Source organism: Rhinoderma darwinii, chromosome 5 (assembly GCF_050947455.1).
Source record: "Rhinoderma darwinii isolate aRhiDar2 chromosome 5, aRhiDar2.hap1, whole genome shotgun sequence".
In the NCBI taxonomy this organism is placed as follows: domain Eukaryota; kingdom Metazoa; phylum Chordata; class Amphibia; order Anura; family Rhinodermatidae; genus Rhinoderma; species Rhinoderma darwinii.
The window spans coordinates 163,589,649-163,602,629 of NC_134691.1; the positions used below are offsets into that span (position 1 = coordinate 163,589,649).

The 12,981-nt window shown below is 40.6% G+C and overlaps 1 protein-coding gene across 4 annotated transcripts in view; it reads right to left on the reverse strand.

Moving 5' to 3' along the window:
- Nucleotides 1-4,149: 4,149 nt before the first annotated feature.
- The window catches only part of ZCCHC2 (zinc finger CCHC-type containing 2), a 68,691-nt gene continuing 59,859 nt past the window's right edge, over nt 4,150-12,981 (reverse strand). For 3 of the 4 annotated variants that reach the window (XM_075826721.1, XM_075826718.1, XM_075826717.1), the window contains 3 exons: nt 12,342-12,470; nt 6,488-7,963; nt 4,150-5,896 (listed from right to left, as the gene is read on the reverse strand). In XM_075826721.1, the coding sequence (XP_075682836.1) occupies nt 5,835-5,896; nt 6,488-7,963; nt 12,342-12,470 (1,667 nt within the window). In that variant the 3' untranslated portion in view covers nt 4,150-5,834. The remainder of the gene's footprint in view (nt 5,897-6,487; nt 7,964-12,341; nt 12,471-12,981) is intronic. The other variant, XM_075826719.1, reaches the window with a different exon arrangement.

Consider the following 12,981-nt stretch of genomic DNA (forward strand, 5'->3'; position numbering starts at 1 on the left):
TCAGCGTCATACACTTCTCTCCACAACACCCACTTGGTCAAAAAGTCAAACACGCCCTGCTGTCCATTAAGAAAGTCATTAGCATAAATCTAAAATAGGTCATTACTCCGTCAAAAATAGTTTTTCTAAAAAAACTAAAAAACTGGTGTTGTAATGTAGATTACAGCAATCACATTATGTACAAGATAGGGCACTTATAATGCAGTGACAGTCTCTTTAACATGTAATTTATAACGCATGGTGAACGCTGTATAAAAAAAGAAAACTATGCCAGAATTTCTGTTTTTTGGTCACCTTGCCTCCCAAACAATAGAATAAAAAGTGATCAAAAAGTCACATGTACCCCAAAATGATACCAATAATAACTACAGCTCGTCCCACAAAAAAAAAAAACAGCCCTCATACCACCAAGCCTATGAAAAAATAAAATTAGTTAAGGCTCCACTAAAATCAGGAAAGAAAAAATATGCAACTGTGCAGGCCCGAGGGGAACATTTCTTCTGTTTCAAGAGACGATTTGTCGGAGCCCTAAAATTAGGGAACCAGGAAGGGGAGGGCCCAAACATATCTGCTGGAAGCAAGGGTGCCCATATTATACCAGGACACCACTTCCTAGCAAAATTCCCCAAACTGCAAAAGGTGCTGTTTGGACCAAAAGGGGGATAAGGACATTTATCAGTACGACACCGGCCTGTGCAGAAAGGATTGCTTCACAGCGTAACACACCGATTATTTTATGGTTTACCCCATTATACCACCTGACTATGCCGCTGATGTAATCTGCCCAGTTCACATATGTCCCATTATAAACTGAAATACCAGTAATACTCCAAACAAAAAACTACTACCAAGCAGAATCTACCTTTCAAATGCCAAATGGCGCGCCCTCCCTTCTGAGCCCTACAGTGTGCCTAAACAGCAGTTTACTTGCACATATATGGCACCACCATACCCAGGAGAACCCTTTTAACAATTTTTGGGGTGTGCGTCTCCAGTGGCATAAGCTGAGCACGACATAATTGCCACTGAATTGGCACATCTGTGGAAAAATTTACATTTTTACTTTGCACCATCCGCAGCGCATTTATTTATGGAAAAGACCTGTTGGGTGAAAATGCTCACTACATCCCTTAATAAATGCCTTGAGGGGTGGAGTTTCCGAAACGGGGTCACTTCTCAGGGATTTTTTATTATTTCACATCAGAGCCTCTGCAATTGTGAATCAATACTTTGTAAGTCACCAAGTTAGGCCTCAATTTCGCATGGTACTCCAATTCCTGAGCCTGGTCGAATGTCCAGACAAAAGATTAGGGCCCCATGTAGAGTGATTCTAAAACTGGGAAACACTGCATAATAATTAGAGAGCTGTCTTGTTAAAGTGGCACAAGCTGGGCACCACATATTGGCATATCTATGAAAAAATCCCATTTTCACTCTTGCAGAAATTAGTGTGCACTCGATGTTGCAAACACCTGCGGGGTTAACATGCTCACTACACCCCTAGGTGAATACCTTGAGGGGTCTAGTTTCCAAAATTGGGTCACTTCTGGGGGGTTTCCACGGTTTTGGTCCCACAGGAGCTTTGCAAATGCTACATAGCGACCAGAAACCAATCCAGCAAAATCTGAACTCCAAAAGCAAAATGGCGCTCCTTCCCTTCTGAGCCCTGCAGTGTGCCTAAAAAGCCGTTTATGACCACATATGGGGTATTGCCGTACTCCAGAGAAGTTGCTTTCCAAATGTTGGGGGTTTTTTTTTTTCCTTTATTTGTTGACAAAATTAAAAATTGAGCTAAAGCTGTTTTATTGTAAAAAAAAGTTTGTATTTTCACTGCCCAATTCTAATAAAATCTATGAAACACCTGTGAGATCAAAATGCTCACTACACCCCTATATTAATTACTCAAGGGGTGTAGTATCCCAAATGGAGTCCCTTTTGGGTAGTTTCCACTGTACTGGTACCTTAGGTACTTTGCAAAAGCGACAGTGTCAAGAAACCAATCCAGCAAAATCTGTGCTCCAAAAGTCAAATGGCGCTTCTTCTCTTCTGAGCCCTGCCATGTGCCCAAACAGCAGTTTATGACCACATATGGGGTATTTCCGTACTCCAGAGAAGTTGCTTTCCAAATGTTGTGGTTCTTTTTTTCCTTTATTTGTTGACAAAATGAAAAAATTGAGCTAAAGCTACATCTTATTGAAGAAAAAGGATGGTTTTTATTTTCACTGCCCAATTCTAATAAATTCTATGAAACACCTGTTGGGTCAAAATGCTCACTACACCCCTAGATTAATTCCTCAAGAGGTGTCGTTTCCTAAATGGAGTCACTTTTTGGGCGTCTTCACGGTTCTGGTCCCTCAGGAGCTTTGCAAATGCGACATGGCCTTCACAAACCATTCCTGCTAAACTTGAGCTCCAAAAGGCAAATGGCGCTCTTTCCCTTCTAAGCCATGCCGTGTGTCCAAACAGCCATTTATGACCACATGTGGGATATTTTTTTTTTTCACTCGGGAGAAATTGCTTTACAAATGTTGCAGTGGTTTTTCTCCTTTAGTCCTTGTGGAAATCAGAAAAAAATTGCTAAACCTACATTTTCTTTGAAAGAATGTAGATTTCCATCCGACTCCAATAATTTCTGCAAAAAACCTGTGGGGTCAAAATGCTCATTATATCCCTAGATAATTTCATTCAGGGGTGTAGTTTCCAAAATGGTGTCACTTTTGGGGGATTTCCACTGTTTTGGCACCGCAAGAGCCCTTCAAACCTGACATGGTGCCTAAAATATATTCTAATAAAAGAGGAGGCCTAAAATCCACTAGGTGCTCCTTTGCTTCGGAGGCCTGTGCTTCAGTACATTAGCACACTAGGGCCACATGTGAGATATTTTCTAAAACTGCAGAACCTGGGCAATAAATATTGAGTTGCGTATCTCTGGTAAAGCCTTGTATTACAAAAAAAAAATAAAAAAATTGATTATAAATGAATTTTTGCAAAAAAAATAAAAAAAGTCATTTGTAAATTTCACCTCTACTTTGGTTTAATTCCTGAGAAACGTCTAAAGGGTTGAAAAACTTTCTAAATGGCGTTTTGAATACTTTGAGGGGTGAAGTTTTTAAAATGGGGTGACTTATTGGGGGGTTTCCAATATAGAAGGCCCTAAAAGCCACTTCACAACTGAACTGCCCCCTGTAAAAATAGCCTTTTGAAATTTTCTTGAAACCGTGAGAAATTGCAGCTAAAAGGTCTAAGCCTTGTAACGTCCTAGAAAAATAAAAGGATGTTCAAAAAACGATGCCAATCTAAAACAGACATATGGGGATGTTAATTAGCAGCAATTGTGTGGTATCTGCTTGTAAGTTAGGCAGTTAGACATTTAAAATAGGGAAAAATGCTATTTTTTCAAAATTTTCACAAAATTTTGTGTTTTGCACAATTCAATACTAAATGTGCCGAGCAAATTTTAACAGTAACAAAGTCCAATGTGTCACGAGAAAACATTCTCAGAATCAGTTGGATAGGTAAAAGCATTCCAAAGTGATTATCACATAAAGTGAAACATGTCAGATTTGAAAAATGAGGCTGTCAGGAAGGTCAAAAGTGGCCAAAGCGGAAGGGGTTAAAAGGATCTACTCTTGGATCTCGTCAAGTATTCCTATACCTGTGCCATGCCAAGGTATCCACGTGTACATTAGGTCTCGTATAGAGTTCATCCCATAAAGTAACACAAGTAGCAGTTTTACACAGGTTGTAAGTTAAATGTAAATGAAGTGACAACACATGTGGAATGCTTTCCTGTTCTTTTATTGCTGTTAATTCAAGGAATTCTGCATAAAATTCAAAATATTTTCTAGAAATATAAGTAACATTTTCAGTACATAAGTTGAAATATCAAAGAATATGGCAGACATACAAATAACCATAAGGTAACGCCTCGCTTTAACAGTGCAGTATTGTAGAATCCTCTTATCTTGCCGTTCAGTTCTCTCATATTTTTCTAACCAAAGAGGTTTTGTACTACCATTGTGTTCAATTATATCCAAAAATATCTAGAATTTTAAATAAAATATAACATTTCAAATTAAAGCTTTATAGGAACCAGTAACTAAACGCTGTTCTCAGACATCATAATTTGATGCTTTGATTATTAAAAAAACAAAAAAAAAAACATTCGCTGGGGAGGTCAAAAAGGAGTTTTACATCAAGAATTTCTTTTTTCAAGTATTGCAATTTGTGTAGAATCGACTGTACATTTGTTCTCGTCTTCTATGGTCTTGAACACCATTCATGTAGTTTTACATATTTATTTATAAGCACAAATATACCTGGCGTGCAACAATATATTGAGCCTATGTAAAAGGCATCTTAAAATATATCCTCCCAGCAAAGAAAAATGATAGGAATGCAAAAAACAAAACAAAAAGAAAAAAGAAAAAACACAAACATACAATGCTGGTAATTGACCGCTGCTTGAAACACTTCCGTAACTACCAGATAACCTCAGTGCACAAAGGTATAAACATTACCTGGAAAAAAAAAAGACTGTAGTGCATATGTTGGCAATAAGTTTGGGTTATAAACTGAAAAACAGCAGCATTAGTCATTTGACATTAACACAAAAAGTTTCAGACTTTCACATTATGTGTCACACTTAGTGGTTGAATTGGGAATACAAATAACGCTTCTATTTTTTCTCAGAGCAGAATATTCCTTAAAATTACACAGGCTTTAAGAATTAAATACGGTCATTCATATAGTGTGTAAATAAGTTAGACTTGGGTGTGACACTTGCAGAAACATTAACGCTCTGCCAGATTGAAAATCCAAACAGCTTACTGTGAAGGCTTAATACACCGGTGTAAATTCACGAGCAGTCAGAGACAAGCTGTAAAGGCCTCACGCAGTGCAGATTTTGTATGTATTTTTTTAAGCCACAACCAGGAACGGAACCTAAAACAGAAGCCATGTATAAGGGAAGGCCTTAAAAAGGTCTCCTCACCGGAATCCAATTGTTTTTTGCTTTAAAAAAACGCATAAAAAAATCTGCACTTCTTGAACAAGGCCTCATGGTAACCCAACACACAGGTTATTTTCTAGACTGAAAATAACATCACGCGAACATCTCAGGACAACGGACTGGTAAATAGAATAATGGGTGCCGAGGGGAATTCTGCATCAACGGGATAAATTGTAAGAGATCTTCCAAGTCACACTTCAACTCATATTAGGAGCACAGAGGGGTTTCTCCCAATAAATATTTTAAATGCGTCATCTTGACTTAAGTACTAGTGCTTTCGTTGTATAGGAATACTTTCATCTAACACATTCAAGTACACAATGACACCTCCACTATAAAAGGACTTAACAAAAACAGACTCATTTCACTCCAGTTAGCTTAAAAACAAAAACGGTTGGTTGTTGGACCTACAGTTGAGAAGCTCCTCCTTATCTAGTTATATTCTTACAGGAGGTACACAATTGCATAATGTCCACAAATCCACCAAATGAATAAAAGCAAGGTGCTGTAGTCAAGTCTTCTGGGTTATGTATAGCTTGAATAGATGTAGACCAGGAGACAAAGAAGATCCTTCATCTCGTAGAACTAATCCAGGCCTTGTTATTAAGCCGTTCTTCATCATGGCTGCTTCCTGTCAGTTTGGGGCTCATGTTTCAAGGAAGAGCAATGGGTTTGTCAATGCCGTGAAGCAATGGTGAGAGCTTAGCTCCCATCATGAAAAGGAAAGCAAAACTCCTGTACCGTAACTTAGCAAGTGGACTCAGCGTACAATTAAAAAATAAATAAAAAAATGTGTCACTTATTTATTTTATGTGGACTGGTGTCAGTCTGCAGAATCCAAAGAATCATTAGAGGGATTAGAGTGATACCTCAGCCTGAAAGTGCCTAAAACAGGAAAGAAAACTGCTAAGTAAATGTTTACAAATTTAGAACATAGTTCAACAAAAATGTTTAACGTGGACAAAGAAGCACAACAAAAAGGCACTTTTTCTAAATGGAGACTCCAAGCATCGGACAACTGCTCAAGAATCGCACTATACAGCCCCATAAACACAGCATTCAAGCTGCTATAAGGTTTACTTCATATTATGGGGCTTTCCATTTTATTTTGAACTTCATTTCTTCTTTTGGCTATAGAAGGCCAATACTGTAAATATGTCATACAATAGACACTGATAAAGAGTTACAGAGGCACAAGAGTTTTAAATGATTAGGCACAAATGAAAATACAAAAACATCAAGACATGTAGGATTTGCACATTTATCTTTTTTGTTTTTCTTCTTTCTTTAACAGGGCTATCAATACAAAATGCTTCAATGGGGAGAAAGATCCAAGCAGATCCTCACCATTGTAGACCGTCAAGTATGAGAGCAATACACATTCACGCAAACACACGGCTAAATCACAGTCATTACGTGGTGGAGAGGAAAGACAAAACAGTTAGAAACACGTCCTCTGGGAACTATCTCGATTACCTTGCTGACTGGCCTCCATTGGTGGCTGTTTACAGTCCTGTGCATAATGGCCATTTACCCCACAGTTATAGCAGGACATATTCCCATTTTTCTTAGTCACTGACCCATTAGTGTTGCTTACAACATTAGTTGTTGGATACATTGGGTACAACCTAGCAAAACTTGCCATCTGTTGCATGCCATAGTTGGCTTGACCCCCGAGCACAGGGTCGTGTATCAGTCCATTGGTGTAAGGAGCCTGATGAAGGAAGACCGGAAACTGCGTTCCATTGCTCTGGTGTGCTTGGCTGAGGTAGGTGTTATTGCAAAGTGATGGAATAAAAAGAGGAGGAACTCTAGTATACATTTGCCCAGTGATTGGGTTGGGATAGTAGAAACTGCCAAAAGGAACTCCCCCACTGTTTCCACAACCGCATCGACGTCCACAGGATCCACATGATCCTTGTCCTATTTGTTGCGGTGGTTGGAGCGTCCCATTTGTACTAGTATTACCTATTGCAGCACTAATGAAGGAAGTGCTATCACTCTGTGCAGTACTGTGAGTTAATGCAGGACTTGAACTGGGTGCTGGTCCAGGGCTATGAGTGGGAACTGTAGGAGGGATAGCAGACTGTAACTGTCCTATACAACTAGCTGGTGAAGTGGCAGAAACAGTTGCAGCAGCATTCAGCACATTAGCATTTGGTAAAGGCAACACACCACTTGCAAACGCTGGTCCACACAGAGGGAATGGGATTGTTGAAGGTGTTGAGGGCAAGTTAGTGGCTGGGAGAACCAACTTCAGGTTTGTAGTTGCAGTCCTTGCTCCAGCACTTCCATCCAGTTGAGGCACAACCGGATTAAGACATGCTACTTGTGAAATGGGTTTAGATGGGTCTGAAGCAGTCACAGGGGAGGCTGTGAACCCATTTGGGCGGTGAATGGATAGGAAACCAGCATTGGCAGTCCCTAGGCCCAATTTAGTCTGTGTTGATCCATTAACTGTACCATTTTCTGTTAACCCCTGAGTAGGTAATTTCATCCTATGAGCTGGGACATGCAGAGTAGGGCTGCTGGGTTGACAATTACGAGGAAGAAAAGTGGAAGGAACAGGCAGAGGGGAAGCAAGCAAGTCTGTGCATTTTCCAGATTCTCCAACAGAAGATGCAGGTGGAGCCACAATTCCAGGAGATTTCTGGTAAAATACTTCTCTTACAGGGGACATGGATACTGGACTAAGAAGCATACCAAGAGTCTTTCCATCTGAGGGTATGGATGGTGGAAGTCCATGTTCTAATTTATCTGCACCACTTGGCATCACACAGTGCAATGGAGGCAAAAGATGAAAATGTGAGAACTTGGAATTGTTCATGGTCTCAGTAGTACTTTCTTCATTGTTAAGGTTTTCAGACAGTTTGGCAGTGGAAGCATTAACTGCTCCAAATGTTGTAAAACCAGGAACATGTTTGATGGAGTCCTCAGAGTTACTGTCTGTATCTGTAGAAAAAAAATAAATAAATACTAGAATAAGGGAATTCAACAGTGTATATAGTAACAAAAGGAAGAAAATCTGTGAAAAACAATTAAAAATGGAACATTAATTAGACCCAAAATGCTATTTGCCAAGCAGGACTATCTTTTTGTTGTGTATAGAAATACTGACTGCTGCAAAACTTTGTTTTATAGTTAAGATGGAATGAGATTAAAGAGACTCTGTCACCACATTATACGTGCCCTATCTCCTATATAAGGAGATGGGCGCTATAATGTAGGCGACAGCAGTGCTTTTTATTTAGAAAAACTATCTATTTTTAACACGTTAATTAGCTATTTTAGCTTTATGCTAATGGGTTTCTTAATGCCCAAGTGGGCGTGTTTTTACTTTAGACCAAGTGGGCGTTGTACAGAGGAGTGTATGATGCTGACCAATCAGCGTCATGCACTTCTCTCCATTCATTTAGACAGCGCATAGCGACACTGCTTTATTCACTGTGTGCTGTCTTAGGGTATGTTCACACGGCAGCGTCCGTAACGGCTGAAATTACGGGGATGTTTCCGCCTGAAAACATCCCCGTAATTTCAGCCGTAACGGCATGTGCAGGCGCTTGAACGCCGCGGACGTAATTGGCGCTGCTATTCATTGGAGTCAATGAATAACGGCTCCAATTACGCCCCAAGAAGTGACAGGTCACTTCTTTGACGCGGGCGTCTATTTACGCGCCGTAATTTGACAGCGGCGCGTAAATATACGCCTCGTGTGAACAGACAAACGTCTGCCCATTGCTTTCAATGGCAAGATGTTTGTCAACGCTATTGAGGCGCTATTTTCGGACGTAATTCGGGGCAAAAACGCCCGAATTACGTCCGTAATTAGTGCGTGTGAACATACCCTTATACCGACATATTAACGTTACTGAAGTGTTTAGACAGTGAATAGACATTCCTTCCAGACAGGAAGTCTATTCACAATCCCGGCACTTCGTTAACGTTTCTGTGGTACTTACAGCAGAGCAAAGCGTAATCCCGCTGTAAACTGTCATTTACAGCATGACCTCGCAAGATTACGCTTGCTCTGCTTTAAGTACCACAGAAACGTTAACGAAGTGTCTAATCACTGTCTAACAATACTGAAGTGTTTAATGTGTCAGTATAAGACAGAACATAGTGAACAACGCAGTGTCACTATGCGCTGACTAAATGAATGGAGAGAAGTGCATGATGCTGATTCGTCAGCGTCATACACTCCTCTATACAACGCCCACTTGGGCATTAAGAAACTAATTAGCATAAAGCTAAAAATGGCTCATAACGTGGTAAAAACAGATCATTTATATAAATAAAAAACACTGCTGTCACCTACATTACAGCGCCCATCTCCTTATGTAGGAGATATGGCATTTACAATGTGGTGACAGAGCCTCTTTAAAGCGAGATATCCATCTACCTGCTGTATATGGAAAGGGATGTGTATAAGTCAAACAGAGTAGCTAGGACACCTTCGAGAGCTGCAACTATTGGATGTCCTGTGGAATCCCCATCAACTAACAAACCTATGGATTTTAAGATTCAGTAACAACTTTTAAGCAAACGGTACAACATTAACGCCTCATTCACACGACCGGGTCCAAGTGTCGGCCGATAAAATCGTCCGTTTTGGGCCGTTTTTCCCGGCCGGTTTGCATCAGTTCCGGGCCGTGTTTAACGGCCGATTTTGACCCGTTTTAAAATCTGATGAATTTCACTTAGAGGCTCTGTCACCAGATTTTGCAACCCCTATCTGCTATTGCAGCAGATAGGCGCTGCAATGTAGATTACAGTAACGTTTTTATTTTTAAAAAACTAGCATTTTTGGCCAAGTTATAACCATTTTTGTAGTTATGCAAATGAGGCTTGTAAAAGTCCAAGTGGGCGTGTATTATGTGCGTACATCGGGGCGTTTTTAATACTTTTACTAGCTGGGCGTTCTGATGAGAAGTATCATCCACTTCTCTTCAGAACGCCCAGCTTCTGCCAGATCACGCTGTGACGTCACTCACAGGTCCTGCATCGTGTCAGACGAGCGAGGACACATCGGCACCAGAGGCTACAGTTGATTCTGCAGCAGCATCAGCGTTTGCAGGTAAGTAGCTACATCGACTTACCTGCTAACGCCGATGCTGCTGCAGAATCAACTGAAGCCTCTGGTGCCGATGTGTCCTCGCTCGTCTGACACGATGCAGGACCTGTGAGTGACGTCACAGCGTGATCTCTCGAGAACACGGCTGTGTCTGCACTGCCAGAAGTTGGGCGTTCTGAAGAGAAGTGGATGATACTTCTCGTCAGAGCGCCCAGCTAGTAAAAGTATTAAAAAGGCCCGATTTACGCACATAATACACGCCCACTTGGACTTTTAAACACACCCACTTGGACTTTTGCAAGCCTCATTTGCATAACTACAAAAATGGTCATAACTTGGCCAAAAATGCTTGTTTTTTAAAAATAAAAACATTACTGTAATCTACATTGCAGCGCCTATCTGCTGCAATAGCAGATAGGGGTTGCAAAATCTGGTGACAGAGCCTCTTTAAATTTGTAGATAATGCCACACAGCCCCCTGCAGGTGATGCCACACAGCCCCCCCCCCCCCCACATTCCAGGAGAAGTCACTGACTTCAATGTCCATATATGGACAGTGTAGTCACTGATTTCTCCTGTAGCGGAATCCCCGGCCATAGAGTCGGGGATTCCGCTGCAGAAGTGAGTGACTTCGCTGTGTCCATATATGGACAGTGTAGTCACGCACTTCTCCTGTAGCGGAATCCCCAATACGACTCCTACAGGGAGCAAAAAAAGACCCTCCTCCTCACATGCACTCTGCACTGTGAGGAGGAGGAGGAGAGAGAGCACGAGCGACGGAATACATGGCCATCACTCGGGACACATTCCGGTGATGGCCGTGTTTTACCCGGCCCCATAGACTTCTATCGGAGCCGGACGGCCGGGTAAACGGCATGTCCCATTTTTTGATGGCCAGGTTTCCCGGGCCGTCCCAAAAAAAAATCGGTCGTGTGAATAGCCCCATTAGGGTTCTATTGTTCCTACTGCAGCCGGGTGAAGGCCGATTTATGAACGGCCGTCACCTGGCCGGGAAACCCTGTCGTGTGAATAAGGGCTATTCTAACAAATATGGAAATGGCAATATAGTTCGTATTTATAGTGAAATGTATACTTTGGATGCACCTGGCATATGTGATGTTACATCTTGCAAACCTACTAATCCATGAAGCACAATTTCTACCCAAGTATGTAATGTAAGGAACATTTCAAACTAGCTACATAGTACGGTCGAAAGAAAGACATATGTCCATTAAGTGCAACCAAGGGAAGGGATGAAACAAAAATTCTACACATTTCGCATAGGAGCGGATATTTTTTAGTTCTAGGGAAATTCTCTATACCTTTTTTAAAGCCATCTACTGTTCCTGCTGTGACCAGCTCTTGCGGTAGGCTATTTCACAGTTCTTACAGTAAAGAAGGCTTGTCGTCTCAGGAGATTGAACCTTTTTTTCTCCAGACGGAGGGAGTGCCCCCTTGTTTTTTGAGGGAGATTTACATGGAACAGGTTTTCACTATATTTCTTATATTGGGCCATTCTTATATTTATAGAAGTTAATCATGTCCCCCCCTTAAGTCGTCTCTTTTCAAGGCTAAATCCTCTTTCGACTGCGATATTGTTTCAGTGGAATAACGGAAACCTTACAGAACGGAGACAAACGTTAAACGGAAGAGTTACCATTGGATTCAATGGTAATGCAAATGAAAGCTATTGTTTCCGTTGATGGGTTCCTCCAACGGAAAAGTCTGACGGAACCCATCAATGGAAACCGAACGCTGATGTGAACACACCCTAACTCAAATAACTGAATTGCTATGGAAAGTATCAATAAAGTACCGTATGCTACACGTGAAATATAGTATAAAGTGGATCAACACCATTCATGCATTTATTTCCAATAGATGTCCACACATACACATCAAACCAAATTTCTGTTAAGTGTCTCTTGTATGCTCATGCACTTTTACATACATTTGCACAAAAAAAAACCTGAAAAAAAACAAAACCAAAAATGATAAGCAGCAGTGGAAAGGACTAAACGTACCCCTTTAAGTAACAGAACAGATGACACGACTACCATGTAATATTTATGGAATGGAATCCTACCAATTGCAAAACCATGTCTACATACTGCTTACTATTATAACAGTCTAATGACTTCTATGCCTCTACATTGTTACATTTTACTCTCCTCCCAATTTATATAAACAAAAAAAAAATCAAGTCGTCATTGATCACAGGAGGCTATAACTCCCCCCACCCACCCCGTTATGTGCCAACCTCTGTCTTTCTCTTCTTCACTCTCAAAGCTCTCTCCCCCATTATGGCGGGGGCTAGGTGGGGAACTGTAACTCTCCGAAGAGGTCTCTCCACAAGTTTCATGCCCAGACCCAACTTCCAATGTTGGATCTAAAAAAAAATAATAATAAAATTATTTTAAACATTGGCTGACCTAAAGGTGCAGAATTGCAGATAATGAATGGAATACTGAAAACAGAAAAAAATAAATAAGGGTAAGACATTTTTATAGCCTCTTCCTATTCGTAATCCAAATCTAAAACACACATTTACTGAAGTAACATTGGAAAAGTGAAGCTAAAGATGAATATTATGAAGTATGTTTTAGGTGCACTTCATAACTTGGATTGCTGCGTTAGATGCACAACTGTCTTTCGGTCTTGCAGAATGTAAAGTTGAAGCACATGCCTTTGTCAGACATATGGTTTTAGGTATATAGTGTGGCATTTCAGGCATTAGTACAAAGCATGGAGATAGATCGATAAATAAATATGAGAGATAAAACATGACGGATATTTGTTTGTGGCAACTCCACAACTGAAATATTCGGGGAGGCTCCAATTTATATGTCCCCATTATTTATATAAGTATAATGACTCAATAACTGACCTCACAAGGACTA